At 36.0% G+C, this 20,096-nt stretch overlaps 1 protein-coding gene across 4 annotated transcripts in view; it reads left to right on the forward strand.

The window, feature by feature from the left end:
• The window catches only part of TUT7 (terminal uridylyl transferase 7), a 34,124-nt gene that overhangs the window by 10,822 nt on the left and 3,206 nt on the right, over positions 1-20,096 (forward strand). For all 4 annotated transcript variants that reach the window (XM_086868864.1, XM_023943649.2, XM_086868865.1 and 1 more), the window contains 19 exons: positions 1,702-1,771; positions 2,613-2,739; positions 3,477-3,596; positions 5,504-5,635; positions 6,367-6,547; positions 6,912-8,053; positions 8,178-8,328; positions 9,013-9,099; positions 10,002-10,102; positions 10,623-10,680; positions 11,408-11,511; positions 12,490-12,579; positions 12,669-12,782; positions 12,892-12,969; positions 14,186-14,363; positions 14,870-14,917; positions 15,034-15,125; positions 15,595-15,710; positions 18,338-18,657. In XM_086868864.1, coding sequence (XP_086724990.1) covers positions 1,702-1,771; positions 2,613-2,739; positions 3,477-3,596; positions 5,504-5,635; positions 6,367-6,547; positions 6,912-8,053; positions 8,178-8,328; positions 9,013-9,099; positions 10,002-10,102; positions 10,623-10,680; positions 11,408-11,511; positions 12,490-12,579; positions 12,669-12,782; positions 12,892-12,969; positions 14,186-14,363; positions 14,870-14,917; positions 15,034-15,125; positions 15,595-15,710; positions 18,338-18,657 — 3,309 coding nt within the window. The remainder of the gene's footprint in view (positions 1-1,701; positions 1,772-2,612; positions 2,740-3,476; positions 3,597-5,503; positions 5,636-6,366; positions 6,548-6,911; positions 8,054-8,177; positions 8,329-9,012; positions 9,100-10,001; positions 10,103-10,622; positions 10,681-11,407; positions 11,512-12,489; positions 12,580-12,668; positions 12,783-12,891; positions 12,970-14,185; positions 14,364-14,869; positions 14,918-15,033; positions 15,126-15,594; positions 15,711-18,337; positions 18,658-20,096) is intronic.

Consider the following 20,096-nt stretch of genomic DNA (forward strand, 5'->3'; position numbering starts at 1 on the left):
CTGCCTCAGCTTGCTAAAAACTAACTAAAAGGAAAGGAGAGCTCAGTCCCACTGTCTGTTCGTGCTGCAGACAGCACAGTCCAGGAGCAGGATGCAGGGGAGTGAGTGCCATTTCTGGGCACAAACTGTGCTTCTTCTTTCCCCACTTCGCTCTCAGAGCCAGTCTTAAAGGTGCAAAACTTAATATGTAACATAAAAAAAGCAACTGGGGATAGAAGCATCATAAAGTCAACCCAGGACAGAGGCTTTCTTTTACATTATAAGTGAATATGTCATTGCACATGAGGTAGACTCTGCTGCCCTCCCCAGCCTGCTCTATTAGCCATTAGCCACAGGAAGCAGCCTAAGTTCTTTAACATGTAACAGAAACCCAGTAATTTACTTATACATTGAGGTCTCTTTTCCTGTAATTACCTGCATGTGTCTCAGTGCAGGTGATGGCCATGTACAGATGACTGCATGCAGACACATAGGGCTGTTTTCAGATAATGTATTTAACTGCACATTAATATAGGGAAGTAAAGTTTAAGATTCTTTTAAAAATGCACTTACTCAAACCAATTCAAGCATATGCAGACAAGAAAAAAAATGAAAATATTGTATGGGGGGAATGAAAATCCTATTGTTTTTAAATGTAGATTGCAGAAAGTAGCTTCACTGCTTTCTTGCTTTGCTTTTGAGCCCACAGTTCAAGAACCAGACCATATGGTTCAAAACACGTATATTTACTGACCTGGATTTTCTCAGTGGCACCTCTGCCATTGTTGTATGTGCATTTTATTGTCTGGACCATTATGGTCTTTGAGAATGGGGTTATTTTTAAGTTAGATTAGAGAAAGAAGACCCAGATCTCATAAGAAGTTGGGATCACTTGTTGTATCACAACAGCAAGTAATATTTTCATTAATGTGTGCACAGTATTACGTTTTAAGATGCAGAGATAGAGCATTAGGTGTTCGTGGTATCCCAGTGGCAAAAGTAAGATAATTTTTAGTGAAATTAGGTGTCCAGTTGGCTAAGTAACATCACAAAAATCTTGTCATTTCAGAATTTTTGAATTAAGTATCTAAAATCATTTGATAGTTTTCTCCCCTCCTACCGCGGTGAAACCATGAGGTATCAAAAAAATAAGTCTGGTTTGGATCAATCAACACCACTAGGAGAGAGGACTAGGGTGTCTGACAGCTGAATCATACTGGGGAAATTACGTAAAGATAAGAAGAAAAAAAATAGAAAAATCACAGCAAAGGACATTACATCATGTAGGCAACCTGTTCTATATTTATATAAAAGATTGTCAGATAACCAGGAATTTTTTTTTCTCTATTGTAGTGATGTAACACTATGTTTTTTTATTTTTCACACTAATATTGTTCCATAGGTGTTGTAGGTCTCTCTGCATGCCTGAATTACTGAAGCTCTTAACCAAAATATACTTGCTTAATTATACCTACTATGTATATGAATTTTGAAGAGTTCTGTTTTTTCTTGGTATTTTCCTAACAGTGCTTGTTGTATAGACCATATTCCTCCCATTATATGTGAAGCACTTAAATCACATGTACTTTATTTTTCCTCAATATTAGTCATTGTATTAGAAACTGAAATACTACCTGTGCTCTTCTAGTTGCATCCAGTTCAATGTATTTTTTGTCTACACCATGCTTAATGTGGCTTCTTCTTTTTCTTTTTTCTACTTAGACTCTTTTATGGAAGTTGATGCAGATTTCCATGCTAGAGTACCAGTGGTGGTGTGCAGAGAAAAGCAAAGGTCTCGGTTGTCACTTTGTGTGTTCTAATAGTATATAGCAATGTAAATTATATTTCCACCTGATAAATGACGTTTCTGTACTAAATTATTACAGTTCCATGGATCTTGAAACACAAACTAACACTCATGGGCAAGTCATTCCTAGCCTAGAATAAGAGGGTAAGGGTTGTTCTGTCCTCAGCTGTGTATTTCCTAATCCCTTCAACCATTACGGCTTCCAGCATGTACCCTTACCCTTCCATTTGGGATTATTGCTTAAGCAGAAACTTTCCTTTCTTATAGGTAGCATAAACACCATATTAAAAGATAGATTTCTGTAAGGATAAGAGCAGTTTGCTTAGCTTCACTAGTATACTGAGAACAAGTTAAAAATATTTTATTTTGCCCATTTGATGAATGTCAATTAAGATTCATGAAACATTCTATAAAACACCTACTGATAAAAATATTACCAGTTATTTGCTGCTACCTTGATTTTTCAGTGTTTAAAAATATTTTATGTTGTGTGATGACAGCATAGAAAATGTTTGATGGTGGGTGTGGGAAGACATTTTTGTTTCATGAAGGAAATTAGTAATCTAACTTTTTAATTCAGTAAATTAATATTAGAAAAAAACTTGAATTGTATCTTAAAACACTTGTACAGAAAATTACAATGCATATATTCTCAAACTAACCATAAATAAGTATTGCATGCTGCTTTTCATGCAGAGATGCTGTCTTTGAGAGGCTGTCAAGTCTTTCCTTACAGCCTTCTGCTACACTGTTCTGTGAGGTGTTATCTAACCTATGGGTGTTCTTGCAGAACCTTCAACATCTTTCATTTCTTTTTGCATTTTAGTGGCCTTATTTGTAAAGTGAGTGCAGGGAATGAGAATGCTTGTCTGACAACAAACCATTTGGCTACACTTGGAAAGCTGGAACCTGCCATCGTACCTTTAGTGATTGCCTTCAGGTACTGGGCAAAGGTGAGAGTCATTTGTATTCCCTCATCTGTGAATAAATACTGAATGAACATGGATATTATGCCTGTAGCTATAGTACAGAGAATGACTGTTGAAACAGACCTTGGAAAAAGAGCTGAAATAAGGCATAAGTTTTTATAAATTGTAAATATTATAAATCATGTAATTATCATTGTTGTGTGATAATGTTCCACTAAATCTCAAAAGTGGAATTTGTAGCTTCATTCAGTGGCATGCAGACTGTAAGTATCCTGCTCTGTTATCAAACTAGTTAGAGGAACATATATGAAATGGAATTGCTAGTTTCTCATAAACTTAATCCATCATGAAAAAAAAAGAATAAGCTGTTTGCTTCTATTGTAGGTGAAAACAACCTTGTGAATTAACATAACTTGCTGAAAAATTTGTGTGTCTGCAATTAAAATATTAATTAAAAAAATTAAAAACTTTTGACTTGTACTGTTTCTATGCAAAAGGAGCTATCATTTTTTGCAAATGTGCTGTATGCTGTCTGTTTTGCCAGTCTGGGTTCTATGGTTCTTACACTTGAAAACATTATGGTAATATGGTAGTAACTGCAGTAAATATGCAGGCCTTGAGAACAAACTGCATCTTCTAAGAGCTTGAAGATACCTGAGTTCCTGTAATATTCAGTGTGACTGACTTTGAAACAGTAATTACAAGAATACTTTTCATAGTATCACTTGAAGATTTAATGACTGCACAATTTGTTTTTACAGTTATGCTGTGTTGATCGTCCTGAAGAAGGAGGCTTGTCACCTTATGTGTTTGCTTTAATGGTTATTTTCTTTCTACAACAGAGGAAAGAGCCTTTTCTGCCTGTCTATTTGGGATCATGGGTATGTGTATTAATACACTGAATAGTATAAATGAGAGGACCAGTTGCTTGTGCTGGTATATAATCTGTCAGCTTTATGCTACTCTGAGCAAGCCATAAGCAAGCCATTTCTGCAGGAATTAAGAATGTAAATTTGAATGTGTGTGAATTCATCATTATTCAATGACTACACTTAACTTTAGTGTGCCTAGCTCTAAGGTTGCATTTCATAATCCTAGTCATTGAAGTAGTGCTCTGTTGCCCCTTCTGTGAATAAGGAGAGCTGGGTGTTGAACAACGCATTTTGCAGCAATTTACTTACTCATTTTTTTCAGCCTTTCCTCCAGACTGTTGAGAACTCAATCCACATAGCTACATCCCAAAACAACGTCTTGGAATTTGCCATCTAATTCTCCAAAACATAGACCATGGCTGGGAAGCACACTGGTGTGATACTGACTGAAGGGATCACATTAGGAGTTTAAAGCATGTATTTCTTTGGTTTAGAAACTGAAATGCATCTTGATGTCAGTTGTATTATGGATGCCAATCCAGAATCCAGTTCTCCAGGACACCAATTTTGTATCACATTCATGGCACCCATTTTTGTACTTGCGGTCTCTTGTTATGTTTAGCTCACATGTTCCAGTTCCTGTAACTGATTACACGAATCATGCAGTTAACAATTTTCTCTACTACGTTCCTGACTCATTCAAAAGCATATGCACCTTCTGAATTGGATGAGAAGAATATCCTATTGTATATGCCTACATAATTAAAAGATACATATTCATGCTTATCTAGTGTGTGAAGAAAAGTTTGCATGACACAGAATTACAGAATTTTCTGGACAGTCAGTTCGAGTGTTTGGTCACCCACACAAGTTCTTCCTCATATTCATAGCTTCCTGCATCAGTTTCTGCCCATTGCCTCTTGTCTTATTGTTTGGCACCATCTGGCTCCATCCTCTTGACACCCTCCCTTCACTTAATCAGACATTGATGAGGTCCTCTCTCCATTGCCTCTTCTCAAGGCTGAAAAAGCCCAGCTCCCTCAGCCTTTCCTCATAAGTGAGGTGCTCCAGTCCTTTAATTATCTTTGTAGACCTTTGCTGGACCCACTTCAGGGGCTCCACATCTCTCTTGTCCTGAGGAGCCCAGAGCTGGACACAGCACTCCAGCTGTGCCTCGCCTGGGCTGAGTAGAAGGACAGGATCACCCCCCTCACCCTGCTGGCAGTGCTCTTCCTAATGCACCCCAGGCCACCATTGGCCTTCTTGGCCACCAGGTCACACTGCTGGCTCATGGACAGCTTGTTGTCCACCAGGAGCCCCAGGTCCTTCTCCCCAGAGCTGCTTTCCAGCAGATCTGCCCCAGCCTGTGCTGGTGCCTGAGGTTATTCCCCAGTGAAATGCAGGACCCTGCTTTTGCCTTTGTTGAATTTCAGAATTCAATCAAGGTAATTTCTGCCCATCTCCCCATCCTGTCAAGGCTCTTCACTCTGGGGTATTGGCCACAGCTCCCAGCTTTGTGCTGTCAGTGATGTGCTGAGGAGGCATCTTCTCTTTGTCTCAGTCACTGCTGAACATATTAAACAACACTGGGTCCAGTAGTGACCTTTGGGGAACACCACTGGTGACAGGCCCATGTTTAGACCCTGTGCTACTGATTACAGACCTCTGGGATCTGCCATTAATCCAGTTTTCATTCCACCTCTCTGTCCATATTTCCTGAATGTGGACATTAGCACACCCTTCCAAGAGCACTGAGCTCTTGAGAGTTTTTTGTAAAGAAGTATGGGGCAGAGAGAGAAAAACGTTGTGGCACATTCTAGACGTGGAACACCAGTTTTTAAACTTTGTTCTACTATGATGTGGGAACTAATAGTTCACATAATGTTTAGCTTTGTTTCTGTTTTCATTTCTTCTAGATTGGAGGATTCTCATTAAACAAATTAGCTAATTTTCATCTGAGAGAAGTCAAGAATGATGCTTTGATTTGGGAGTACAACCCTACTGATGACTCTGATGTGCCACAGGAAACTTCCCCTAGAAGGGGCAAGGTCTGAACTTTTAGATTTCTGTAGTAGTCTAGCAGATATTACTGTTCTCAAAATAGAGCAACCTTCTAATTCAGTTTTGTGTTTATGTTTCAAAACCATGAGCTGAACTAAGAGATTGCACGACTGTTTGCTTCAAGGTCTGTTGCGCTTAGCTCTTGGTGCTAAGGAGCTGGCAGGAAGATAGATACGATTTCAAACTCTTTGATAAGACCGTGAATTTTAATCCTTTGTGGAGAATATAGTTTACAGAAGCAGTTTTATCTTGGAATTAGATTAAGCATATGAAAAACATTTCATCTTTTGTTGTGTTTAAATTGTTTAAATAAATTCTATTATAACAGCTTTGTAAGAAACAGTATCACTATGTGATTGCATGTTCTAAGAGTTAATATTTCAGCCTGGACTTTGCTGAAAAATAGACTGTATAGTCCATTCTGTCCTGTGAGATGAGATGGATGTTTTTCTATGAAATATACAAATTACAGCATAAAGACGTAAAGAAGCAACTGTTACCAATCACTGATGCTACTCTTTGCCATTGCTGCATGCTGTCATTATGAAGTTTTGTACTGTATCTTCCAGCTTTTTAATTGTAGTTTTTATTGCAATTGCAGGAGTCAATTACCAATGATAAATTCTGCCACACTAGATTACAGATGAAATAAAAGAACTGTGACAGTTAAATGCCTCTGCATTAAATATTATTTAAGGTTTTCTTCTGTAATTGACAGGTTCCCTTAGTATTTGATTTAGGCCAGCAGTGTTCAGCACCCATTGGTCAGCTCTGGCTTGAACTGCTTCGTTTCTATGCTTTGGAGTTCAGTATGGCTGATTTGGTTATTAGCATACGACTCAAGGAACCAGTGTCTCGTGAATTAAAGGACTGGCCTAAAAAGCGCATTGCTGTGGAAGGTATATAAATATCTCTCAACAAACTTCAAAGAATTGTAAATTAAATTTTTATATGATGCTGACTTGGCTGTTGATATAGTGTGTTACAACTTAGAAATTTTTAATATTGGACTGGTTATATAGTAGAATATAGTAGGATATTTTTTCAAAAAAATCAATTTAATATTTCTATTGGGTGTTATTTTAAACATTATCAGAAAAAATTAAGGGAACTTAAAAATTGTCTTCAGCACAATTTGTAGATCTTGTGTCCTTACACAATGTTTAACAGTTACTAGCAACTCAGACTCTGTAAGCATGTAAGTGTATTCTTTTTTAAAGAAGTTAACTCTTTCAATGCTGGCTCACTTCTTCTTTCTACTAGACCCATATTCAGTCAAAAGGAATGTGGCAAGAACTCTGAACAGCCAGCTAGTGTATGAGTATATTCTTCACTGTCTGAGAGCAACTTACAAGTATTTTGCCTTGCCTCACAAAAAAAGTGCAAAATGGAGCAAAGTACCCTCTTCAAATGCAAGTGAGAAGAAGTCCCAAGTGGTGGACCATGGGAAAGATGCTATAAAGCATGAAGATTCTGATCTGCAAAACTTAGATGGTACAACAAACACAGTCATAGTAGAAGATTACTTAACAGTGAATACATGTATGCCCAAGGAACATAAAATTGATCCTTCAAAACTGTGTGATGGCTCAGAAAGTTTCACAGAAGAAGAACTGGCTGATGATGTAAGTCATCTGGGAATTACCCATGAAGACTCAGACTGTGTAATTGAGGAAATTATTTCTGGAGATAACGAAGATTTTAAACCTAGTTGTGAAGAGACAGAGAGTGAGAATGAAGATGAAGAAGAGGAGGAAGAACATGAACAACAGAAAAGGCAATGGAATGATATTTTGGCTGCTGAGCAGACAATTGATGAAGACAGTGACAGTGGAGAACTCTCTGTTATGGTGAATGAACACGATGTAGAGACATGTGATACTTCAGACTTAGAAGGTTTTCCACACACTGCACTTACAGAGAGTGATGAATTTGGCTTGGAGTGTAGTGGTATAACAGATGACAAGATTGGCATTGATGAGGATAGTAGTACTGAAGGTACTGATGAACTGGATGAATCCCCACAAAAATTCCTGTGTTCAGCACAGGGTCAGATATCCCAAATGATTAATTCAGACGATGAAGAGGAAGAAGAGGAAGCACCAGGTCTTCAAAATCAGAGAGAATGCAGTGTTAGCATTAGAACTGGAGGTGAAGTAGATAACACGTATACTGGATCTGGAGATGATGATGCACTGTCAGAGGAAGAAGATGATTTTTCCATCCCCAGTAAATATGAAAACAAACATTTTGCAGAAAATGTAGATGGGCCTCTGAGGATCAATTTGAGTCAAGAATGTCTTACTGAGAAGGGAAGCCATTCTGAAGAGACCACAGTAGTAGAACAATGCTTAGAATCTGAACTTTTTTATGAATTCAATAAACAAGCATTTACGAAGGGCAAGGTAAGCAAGCTGTATCAGAACATAAACATACTGCTTATGTTCTGTTGGAAGTTACATGAAAGTGTTGCTCAAATTCATTGAAGCACTATAATTTTTAAAACCAATCTTGCTTTTGTTCATGCAGTCTCCTACAGTAGTATGTAGCTTGTGCAAACGGGAAGGTCATTTAAAGAATGATTGTCCAGAAGACTTCAAGAAAATCGAGCTTGACCCACTGCCTCCACTGCCACCCAAGTTTTCGGTTATTCTAGATCAAGTTTGTGTCCAGTGTTACCGTAAGTTTTTTTCCTTTGAATATTGTTGTACTGTAGAAATAGAATCAGAAAAAAAACCAAATCCACAGACTAATGGTGTTAAAAGGTGCCAGTTTGTTTGCTTGCACATTGTCTTCAGCTCTTAGATACAATTCTACAATTGGCTAAATGGTAATGGCTGCAATAGAATTGTTGAATAGTTTGTATCTAGAGAACTAGAAAGTGTTTAGATTAGTCTTCCAATTGGCTGGTTGATTATTCGTACAGGAAAATGCATTTTCTGAGAGCCTAATTTTGGGTGGAGTTTTTGATTGATGCTTTTATATTTGTCTGATTTGAATTATGTTCCTTAACTTGTAGTTTTCATAAAAAAAACCTTCAGTATTCTAGAAAAAAGTGTCAAAATATCATTTTGTAACACTTCTCCACTTTTGTTCTTTTCAGAGTGACCCAACTTTCCTCCTTTCTCTCTCGCCATTTCTGACCAGACAAAATGCATTATTTGTCTAATTAATATTTTTCTTTGAACAGGTATTTCTCTTCTACTTCATCCTTGCTTTCTTTCCTTCACATGTGAATTTTCTTTTTCTCTTTCCCTTTCCCTGCCCCACTGTAAACCCCTACTTTCACTTGAATCCTTGCTCTTTGCTCTTCCTAAAGGACAGTTGCCTAAATTGTTGTCTTTTTTCCTTCTTTTTTTTAAAGATGATTTTGCTCCAAATATAGTAGAGGATCAGGCTCGGGAACATATAAGACAAAGCTTGGAAGTCTTCATTAGGCAGGATTTCCCAGGTAATTAGGCCATTCTAACTTTATATTTATACTTTTGATTGTTCATACTTGAAGTTTTCCAAGAAAACATCATTTCAGTGCAATAAACACTTCAGTTCTGAATATTCAACCCATATTGTTGCTAAGCATTGAAATACTTCATTACATTAACTTTCGTTCTAAGTCTTTTAAGGCTTTTTTATATCTAGGATTTTTTTATTTATTCCTGTTATAGCACATATTAGTAGGAAGGAATAATGGCAAGTTAAGGAAGAAACAATCAAAGCAGAAGTGGAATCATTTTACATTTGTTATTTTAACTTTATTTATTAATAAATAAAGTCTGGGTTTTTTTTTTTGTAACTGCTTATTTTTATAACTGCTCTTATAAACAACAAGTTTTTTTTGTAGTACTTCCTACTGAAACTTACTGGGCTTGGAATATTTCAAAATACAGGCACAACATCTGGCCTATTCATAGACCCTAGGCATTTGGGGTTTTTTTCCTTTGTTTCTGGAGTTCTTACCAGTAACACCTGGACTTTAGTTCATGGTCTTTTAAAATTAAAAAAATATTTTTTTTGGCTGAAGCCAAGTATATCCCCTACCCTGGGAATCTCTATACAAAGCATTTTTCAGTCAGATGTCAGCCTGAACCTACATGCTGATGATTTAATTACTGGAAATTCTGACTTGTTTCTGGATTTGTTGGACTGCTTCAATGAATCAGTAATAGCAGAGATTTTCTCATAAGCAAAGTTGATCAGAAAGTATTCATATTCCACAGAAATACAGTAATGTTTTCATGCCTGTATTAGAAGGCATGCAGTGGCTTGCAGCTACATACAATTTGAGGTTCTGTGTTATATGTAATTTGATATTTTTTGTTGATATATGGCTATAATACAATACATGCCTTACAGGAACCAAGCTGGATTTGTTTGGCTCCTCAAAAAATGGCTTTGGCTTCAAACAAAGTGATCTTGATATCTGTATGACAATAGACGGTCGGGCAACTGCTGAGGTAGGTTGAGAAGATTTTGATTTTATGGTTAAATAAATGCAAAATTGTCTTATATTGTGTATCTAGTGTAACAGACTCATTATTTTATATAAAAGTTTTTAATATTATAAGAAAATACTAAGGTATCATTAAGACAGATTATTTTGGGGATGTTTGCTGTTGTGCTAGATATGAGTCTAACAATAAAGTAGCCAGTTTTCTCCTGAATTCTGCATTTCTAGCCTCACTTGTGCAGATAAATAAAATTCTTTATTTCATAAACCGCTGGGAATGGGAAACAATGGAAGAGCACATCAGTCTCCTTTCATGCCTAATATCAGCTTTTAAAAGGTTTCCATTATTACATTATCAACTGTTTACTCTACATATGCTATTTTGAAACAATTTCTTGTATTCACATAATTCTGTATAACATGAAACATTTGATTATACAGCTTTAAGCTTAATGGCACATGATAAAATGTCTGCCTAAAATACTTGCCGCAGAAACATCTTTCAGCTTTTTTTCTTAATGTCTTAGGGACTTGATTGCATCAGAATCATTGAAGATTTAGCAAAAGTTCTCAAGAAACAGTCAGGTAACTTTCTGGAAAATTAAAATAAGTGATTCTGGTTTTATTACTTAATTTGCTGTAGTGACAGTGTTCTGGGGCGCTGTAGATGAAAATCATTAAGATACAACTAACATAAAAGAGCTTATGTTAGTAAGAGTGAGGTTGAATATTGTGAACAACTGGATTTTTTTGTTGTTGTTTGTATATGTAGGTGTTAAGGTTATAATGCTATTGGACCACATCTGATCTGGACAGATAGTGTATTTGTAACTTACATGCATAAGAAAAATGATTTAAGACTTGAGGCTTCAGTTTAATAAATATGTACTTGTATTTTCAGTTCATAGGAAGTTGATAGTAAAAGATATTCTGATACAAGTCTGCAGTGGGAATCCTGTTTTTTCTACAATAAATCACAGAAGAATTTTGTAGTGCTCATTTTGGTGTATCTCAAATGAGTTGGAATGAACTACCATTTATCTCTTAAGCTTATTTCTAAATAAAGAAATTCTATACTCTTATTTAGACTGCTCTATATTTTTGAGGGGGCTAAATGTACATTTATATAAATTATATTTAGCAGATTGATCATGTTCGACAAATTTCTAAAATCAATGTTAAAACGTAACTGAAATACAAATTTGGTGTCAACTAAGATTTTATTTTGTGGCCTTTTGGCTACAGTTGGAATTTACTTGATACTGTGTAGGACTGTATTGTAGCTATTCAGTAATATGACATTTCATCCTAGGTTTAAGAAATGTCTTGCCTATAACAACTGCTAAAGTCCCAATTGTCAAATTTTTCCATGTCAGAAGTGGTCTTGAAGTAGACATCAGTTTATATAATACTCTGGTAAGGTTATCTCCTTTTTTATTTTATGTTGTGTAACAAAAACTGAGGATCTGTTTCATGAGACATGTTCCAGTATTATATTTTAAAGAAACCTTTTTGGTTTTGTTTGTTTGACTATGAGTGGAGTCAGCTGCACAGTTGCGACTTGAGACTTGTCACTTTCCTAGGAAAATCTATTAGTTCTACAGTAATAGTAAGAAACAGTGGTCTACATATTGTATGTCTTTCTTAAATGAGAGACAATATAAAGTAACTTCAGCTTTTATAGACTCCACTTAGCATCATGGCTCTTGCCTAGCCTTGAGACCTGGATTTGTGATTTTGAACCCAGCTTACCTGAACTCTAACATATAGAATATAAAAAAAAACCCAAAAAAACTCAAAAACAATCCATGTGTTCTTGGCCAAACATTTTAAAAACAGGTTTAATTTATTTCAATCTCTCTAAATTTCAAAACCCTCTTCCTTGAAACATCAAAGGAAAGTTAAGTCTTAGAAACAATTTTTATTGTTTCTTAATTTTTTTACTAAGGTTTTTTATGAGCTCAAGGGGAGTCTTGAGGAAGATATCTCAACCACTAAATGTGAAAGTTTTCTCCTTGAAGTTATGAATCCTTATTGTCTGTTGGTAGCTCTTACAGATTTGGACTGAAATCTCTGGGTTCAAGTAGTTACCTTCTACCAAACATTTTTAAACTGTAGCAGGGGATTTAGGCTTCTTGTTTTGAAGTAGTGTTCTGTGAATGCTGTTTTGTGCCACTTCCACACAGATTAATGAAGTTGATTGGCTTTTAAAAGAGCAGGTGATAACCTCATTGTTAAATGCTTTCTTTCCCAATATAGAGTCCTACCATGCAGGGCTTCACTATGCATTTCTTGAGGACACAACATAGAGTTTTTGTTTTTCATATTTTCAGCTTATTTCCTTCTTGACTTCAGAGCCTCTTTATTTTCTACATGACTTTCTTATTCTTGTAGGCCTTGCATAACACCAGACTTCTGTCATCATATGCAGCTATTGATCCTAGAGTAAAATACCTGTGTTACACAATGAAAGTCTTTACAAAGGTAAGTGTATTCCAGACATTCTAGAAGAAGTAGGTCCTGCAGCAAGGGATGATCACCATGAAAGATAAAACTCTTGTTTCTTTTTGTAGATATGTGACATTGGCGATGCATCACGAGGTAGCCTGTCATCTTACGCATATACTCTTATGGTGCTTTATTTTCTTCAACAGAGAAATCCACCAGTCATCCCTGTTCTTCAAGAGGTACAGTATATCAGAAAGAATTGAGTGACTGTACACAGCATTTGATCAGAAGAATGTCAGTGCTGAATATGAAAGACTCTTCTAATGAGTTTGAGTATTATTCTTTCAGATCTACAAAGAGACAAAAAAGCCTGAAATTTTGGTTGATGGCTGGAATGTATATTTCTTTGATAAGATAGAGGAATTGGTGAGTATTTACTTTGTAGCTTGGCAAATGAATAGAAATTCCTTTTAAAGACATTGTTCCCAAATGCAGAGGTTGAATATTGTGGTTTAACTCCAGCTGGCAATTAAGCACCACACAGCCAATCTTGTTCCCCCTCGCCCCTCCCTGGTGGGAAGGCTAATTAAAAAAAAAAAAAAAAAAAGTAGTAATATTTGTGAGTTGAAATAAAAACACTTTATTAATTGATAGAAAAATAATAATCCTCATACTTTTAATTGTTACAATGATGATAATAATAATAGTAGTTGTAGTAATTAAAAGAGAGAGAGAGGACTGAAACCCAGGAGAAACAAGAGATGCCAAATACAACTGCACAGCAGCTGCTGTCTGATGCCCAGCCCATCCCACAGCAGCAGTAAATACCTCCTGGCCACTTGCCCCTCCTTTATATACTGAGCATTACATTCCATGGTAGGGAATATCCCTTTGGCCAGTGTGGGTCAGCTGTCCTGGCTGAGCTCCTTCCCAGCTTCTTGTTCACCTGCTGGCTGGCACAGCATGGGAAACTTGGAAAGTCCTTGACTTAGGGTAGGTATTACTGAGCTACAAATTAAATATTTAGCGGGTTATCAATGTTATCAATATCAATATCTTTGCTAAATGCACAATACAGAATATACCAGCTACTAAGAACAAAACTAATTCTATCCAGAATACAGGAATGGAAGTGGAGTAGCTCCTGATTTGAAAATCCCTTTCCTGTGTTGTAAGGCTTTTAGAATATGGTTGGCTGTAATTCATCTGTGAAAAAATAAACTCCAAAATCTGACAAAATAGATCACAAAATTATTTTAAGGTGTTAAGGATGATTAGTGGTTCTTTTTCTCTCTGGATGAGAATAACTGCTACCACCTGCAGCAGTTACCATCTGATCATATCTGATTAATTTCATTGAATAATTTTGTTTTATACAGGCAGTATTAAGTGAATTAATATATTCTTTTCTCAAAAGGCAAAACCTCGTACCAGTTCTATTAATTGTCCATTTTCATTGCTAATAGATTAAAAAATATACCATTTGAAACCAATATTGCATTATCAATATAAATGATGAAGGGAAAAATTCTAGTGTAATTCCATTGTTTTTCTGTATAAAATAAATGATAAAAATACATTATGAAAATCATGAAAATGCTTAATGTAAGTACTGCATGTAACAATATTTTTGTGATTTTAGTCAGTTGTTTGGCCAGACTATGGAAAAAATACTGAATCTACTGGGCAACTGTGGCTGGGGCTTCTCCGATTCTACACAGAAGAATTTGATTTTAAAGAGCATGTCATCTGCATCAGGAGAAAAAATCTACTTACAACTTTCAAGAAGCAGTGGACCTCCAAATATATTGTAATTGAAGGTAAAAGCATATGAAGTACAGGAATATACAGAACTTGTTTAACATGAAAATTTTGCTTTTTCACAAGACTTATTTATTTTTCTATTACTAGGTTACATATACTATGTTATGTGCTCATGTTTTGAAACCATCACAAAATTACCATTATTCTTAAGGGTTTTTTTGGCTACTGAAAAGAAGTTGCCAAGCAAATTTCACACTTTTCATTATGAATTAAGCAGCAGCAGAATAGATTTAACAAAACCCTTTGCAAAGAAATTAGCTGTAGTGCAGTTGAGGTGTTCTCAAAAATACTAGGTTTAGCTGAACCCATATTTACTTAAATGATTCAACTCTGTGTATTATTATGCTATTTGTTGTCAGTGTGATGTCTGATAGAGAAAATGCAGTGATGTATTTTAGAAATGACCTGTAAACTGCTTTCTGGCCCATTTCATTTTCATGGAAACAATTTCTACTCTTTTGTCAGCACATTGAGGAACGCCTTTCACGTTTTATTTCTACAGATCCCTTTGATTTGAACCACAATCTTGGAGCTGGATTGTCAAGAAAAAGTAAGTCTTCTGTTAATAATTTTCACTTACAAAGTGAAGATCTTGTCTTGGATATTATTTTACGTTCTAGTTTGATGTTTAAGTGTTGATTTCAGTTTGGGGTTTTTCTTCCACAGTGACAAATTTTATAATGAAGGCTTTTATCAATGGCAGAAGGGTATTTGGTACCCCTATAAAAATATTTCCTAAAGAATACCCATCAAAAATGGTAAGTTCCTTCTAAGAGGAGTATGTGTGTGCTCTTTGGTGTATAACTTAGCCTTTTCAGGACTATGGTTACACTCACTGTAAGCTCTTTCTCTTAATCCATGCTACTCTAAAATTCTTCATGGGAGTTACTGCTCAGTATTGTTTTAATGTTACTTGCATGTAAAATATTTTGCAGAATACTAGTCAAGTCAAGAGATTCATTGTATAGATGTATTTTAAGCCAAATCAAAACTAGTTTAGCATTTCTTAAAACTGCAATTTTATGACAGTGTGCAGACCTGGTGGTGAGTAGGCTGCTGGTCAAAGAGCAGGTCAGTGCCCTGTTAATTAATTTGGTCTTTCCGGGTTCAGCTACAGACCCCAAGTTTATTTTTTTCTGTAACTCTTACTGCTGTTTTAACACTTCTGTATCTGTCTGGGTTTCCAAGAGTTTGGATTTTCATTTTAAATATATGATTTCTCTACAGGAGTACTTTTTTGATCCTGAGGTACTAACAGAAGGAGAATTGGCACCAAATGATAGATGCTGCAGAACTTGTGGTAAAATTGGCCATTTCATGAAAGATTGTCCCATGAGACGAAAGTGAGTATAGTATTGGCATCTGTGTGTAACTTTTTTCCTTGGGTTTGTTTAGAAAAGATTAGGATAGTAATACTAAATCAAAACTTGTTGTACTGCAGATGATTTTGTGAACCTAAATTAAATTGAAACGTATCAGTACATCTTTTGGCAGTGGTGGATAGTGTTGCTGCGCAACTGTTAAAGTATCAATGCTGACTGCACTTCCTTATACAGGAAAGGAGTAATCAAAAAGAATCTAAATGTTCAGAAAAGGAGTAGTCAAGGAGAATCTAGATAGTCAGCAGAGTAGAATAACTATGTGTTGTGTTAAACAAGCATGGATACATTTTATATTTTTAGTTACTTAATAGTTTCTACTATCAGAATTTTGCTGCTCCGAACAAGACATGATTTTGGCAAGTTCACAGGATCATGCAATTCCTATCAAAAGCAAGGCAAGAATGTCACAGCATTATTTTTCATAAGCACACATGTATGAGAACAATTTTACATCCAAGGAATGCTTCCTGTCCCTGAGTAGCCATATTCAATATTCAATGACTCTCTTCTGGCAACCAATGAGTGGCTGAAAGGTTTTTGCTGCTCTTCTTCATACGAAATGTCTAAACTTAAAACTCATTCTCTAACAAAGCTCTTTAAAGACTTCATATCTGAAAAATAGTGAAAACTTGAAAACCTTTATGCTCACTTGTAAGGTGGATGGAAAAATCTAACCATTGTTTGGTATCTCTTTATGTTAAAAGCTGTCATTAAAAATCATTTGCACTTTCCTGTAACTAAGTAAAAAAAAAGCTACTAACATCATATTAGATGAAGTGGCTGTTCTATTACACATTAGAGATTTGTGAGTTTACATTGTTGATCCTGTTAGAAATTTACTCAGCTTTAGCAATTGCAAGCACAGTAGCTGATGATAGTTTGAAATTAAAGGATGCTGAAGGTGATGTGAAAGTTTCCTCAACATCTAAACTGCTGTCTTATATCTATGGATTTTTAATCTTGCATTCTGAAGTGAAACACCAGTTCATTGCACATACTAAGCTGTGTTCTATACAACATTAGCGGAAAAATAAATGGAATTGTGCATCTCAGAACAGAAATGCCCTGTGGGGTAAAACCACTGATATATTTGATCCTCTGTTCAGCCATTTATTTCAAAAGGGGGTGCTGTTTATGAAGGACAAACTAGTTGTTTTCTGTAGTCTTTTTTCATGCATTCCCTCAGCCACTGTGGTTGCTGTATAAGATGTTAGAGCACATACTTGCCCTGCTCTGGTAATGCTCATTTGTGGACTGGACTTGTTTATGATTTTGTCCTTTTAGTTGTTTTTTTGGTTTTTTTTCCTGAACCTGATTGTCCTGGTTTACCTTAGCCAGTCTTCTGTGACAACAGGTACAACTGTTCTGACTAATACGTAACACTTTACTGTATCTGTTTAAAGCTAATCTTATCATCCAATAACTTGCTAAGTGTGCACTTATTCCATTTGCCTATGTCCCTAACAAATGTTGAATAATACTGGTCCCAGTACAGATTCCTGAGGAACACCACTCATCACTGGTGTTCGCAAAGACATCAAGGCATGTTTGAAGTGCAGCTGTTCAGCCAATTCCTTATCCACTGAATGGTCCACCTATCAAATCCATGTCTTTCCATTTTAGAGACAAGGATGTTGTATAAGACAGTGTCAAGTGCCTTGCAGAAATCCAGGTACATGATGTCAGTCAGTCCTCCGTATCCATTATTTCTGAAACACATTTTTATAGAAAGCTGCCAGATTTGTCAGGCATGATTTGCTCTTGCCAGTCACTAGTTGCCTGTCTGTTTTCCACGTGCCTCAGCATGGTTTTCAGGAGGAACTGCTCCATGATCTAACCAGGCAGAGGTGAGACTGACCAGCCTATAGTTCCCTATGTCTTCCTTTATGCTTTTTTTTTCTTTAAAAAGAAGCTCATCTTGAAGCTCATACCATTCTTTTGCCATTCATTCACTTTTGTGAAGTATTTTCCAAGTTTCCAGCCATTAGCAATGCATCCAATGCAGGCCAAAGGAGCCTGGTATCATCTTCAGATTTGGAGGTTTCACTCTTGTCTCCTTTTTCTAGTCATGTATAAAGTTGTTAGATGAAACAAGTTTGACAGTGGTAGTGCATCTTACTACTAGACCTTTAAGTCACACAGAATGTTAGAAGCTCAGCAGAAGAGACTTTTGGAGTGAATATGCACAGTTTCAGAAGGAAAGAGCTGAGTTCTGTTCGAATTGTGCAAGCAGAAAAAAGCCCAGAACTATAGCCCTATTTTTTTGTACTTCATTAGTATTTTGCTTGGTGTTCCTTCTCTTCCATTGCTAATTGAGCAGCCAAATTTTCAGCTGTTCTTATGTTTTTTTAGTAACAATGATGAGGATTTAGGACTGTATTATCACCTAATTGTAAAGTTTAATTATTAAATATGTGTTACATCAGTGGAACACTGTTTGGTGGGAGAGTCAAAGGAAAAGCATGGCAATGTATTTATCCTACGGAATAATTATTTTGTCTAAGGACAGCACATGCATTTCCATTTTTTTTTATTGACTCTGTGAATGTGAGGCCTCTGAATTCTTCAGCACTTCTCTGCTCCTGCAGGCTAAGACGGCATCGCGATTATGAAGGTACACAAAGATACGGAGAAATCAAGGAAAAAAGAAGCAAAGAGGACAAAGAAATGCAGAATAAACCAACAGAAAAGGAGCATTTAATCAAGGAGGGAAAGTCACACCTATGTACACCTCAGAAGAGGAAACTAGCAAGGGTAATAGTGGAAAGTGGAAGGGAGAAGACTCCCAGGCAGACAGCAGAGAAATGGAAGCGCCTGGAAGACAGAGACGTAAGAGAAAAACGTTGTTTTATCTGTGGGAGAGAAGGTCATATTAAAAAGGAATGCCCACAATATAAAGGAGTTGCAGGTATGAAACTGATCAAGCTGAGTAGTTTAAATAGTACTTATGGGGCTTTTTTATGTTTTTAACATGACTGACTAACAGATAAGGTTTTTGCTTCATGTAAATGTGTGGGGTTTTTTTTTTATGTAGTCACATTTAACCATTTTCCCTTCATCCTCACCTTCTTTTCAGAAATGTGCTGTATCATGAGATTTGGCATGGTTTCTCTTAGCAGATAAGATATTTGTAATAAAAAGGGTATGAGTATCAAATATGTTGAAATTGCTTCCGTTGTCATCACATTATATGAGCTTGCCAAAATTTCAAGTTACAGCTTCTCTTTGAGTTCATCATAATTACAACAAAACAGCAACAAAAAAAACTAGCTAGTTACAGCTGGTGTTACAGCTTTTCACATTACCTAAACCAGAATGATTCTGTATGACCCTGAAGTTGGTATGAAAAGTGTACAGATTTGCTCAGATGGAATTTTGTGAATAAAATAATGTTTCTGACATTGCTTCAAACTCAGCATTTGAAGCAATACAGAAGTTCATCTTACAGATCCTGACTGAGAGACCTGGATGGAATACTGCTAAGAAAAAGTGTTTAATTATTTAAGTCATCTTTCAAATAAGATGGAATTCGCTCATTGTTTATGTTATTAAAGAATATCTTTCTAAGATAAAACTGAGACTTAAGACAGTACATGGTACTTTTAATTAGCTTCCAAAGGAATAAAGTATCACTGTTTCCCTGTAGGTAAACCTGGGTGCATTTAAATTCAGGCTGGAAAAAAACTGTGTTACTTATTACTCATGACTATACCTCTTTAAGGAACAGATTGAAGTCTTTTATATAAGCATATTTTTCAAACCAACTTTTCTCTATTTGCAAAAATATCCTGTCTGCGGTAGATATGGAAACTCTTCATAATCAGATGCATTTAGTGGAAGAGGGCATAAGACTCTTTTAAAACACTGGAAGAGGGAGGACAATGGTGCAAGTATGTTCAGAATTGTGAATGTATTTAGAAGTATTCTTACTTTGATAGATCACTAGAAGTACTGGATGGACAGAAAAGTTGATTAAAAATTGAAACCATGCTTCATTCAGCTTCTGACCTTTTGAAGGTGTATGTCAAGTCTAAATTTAACTTTTGAGTTTGTTTACCTTTGACCTTTTCTCACTGAACTTCTTTTCCAGACATTCTGTTTGTCATGATACTGAGTCTGCTAAGGTGGAGGGGAATATGCCTGACTGTTTCATAGTCAATCATATTTAGCACTCTTCATATGAGAGCTATACTTAGGCTGTGCAGTATATATGTCTAAAATAATAAGTTCAGCAATAGGTATTTTTATCTATCATCTGTATTTTGGGAATTAATATGTTTGAATTTGAAAGAGTTGCTATGGGTTGGGTTTTGGCTTTTATTGTTTGTTTAGTGCCTGAAGTTGGAT

The sequence above is a fragment of the Cyanistes caeruleus genome, chromosome Z (genome assembly GCF_971803275.1).
Source record: "Cyanistes caeruleus chromosome Z, bCyaCae1.hap1.1, whole genome shotgun sequence".
NCBI lineage: Eukaryota > Metazoa > Chordata > Aves > Passeriformes > Paridae > Cyanistes > Cyanistes caeruleus.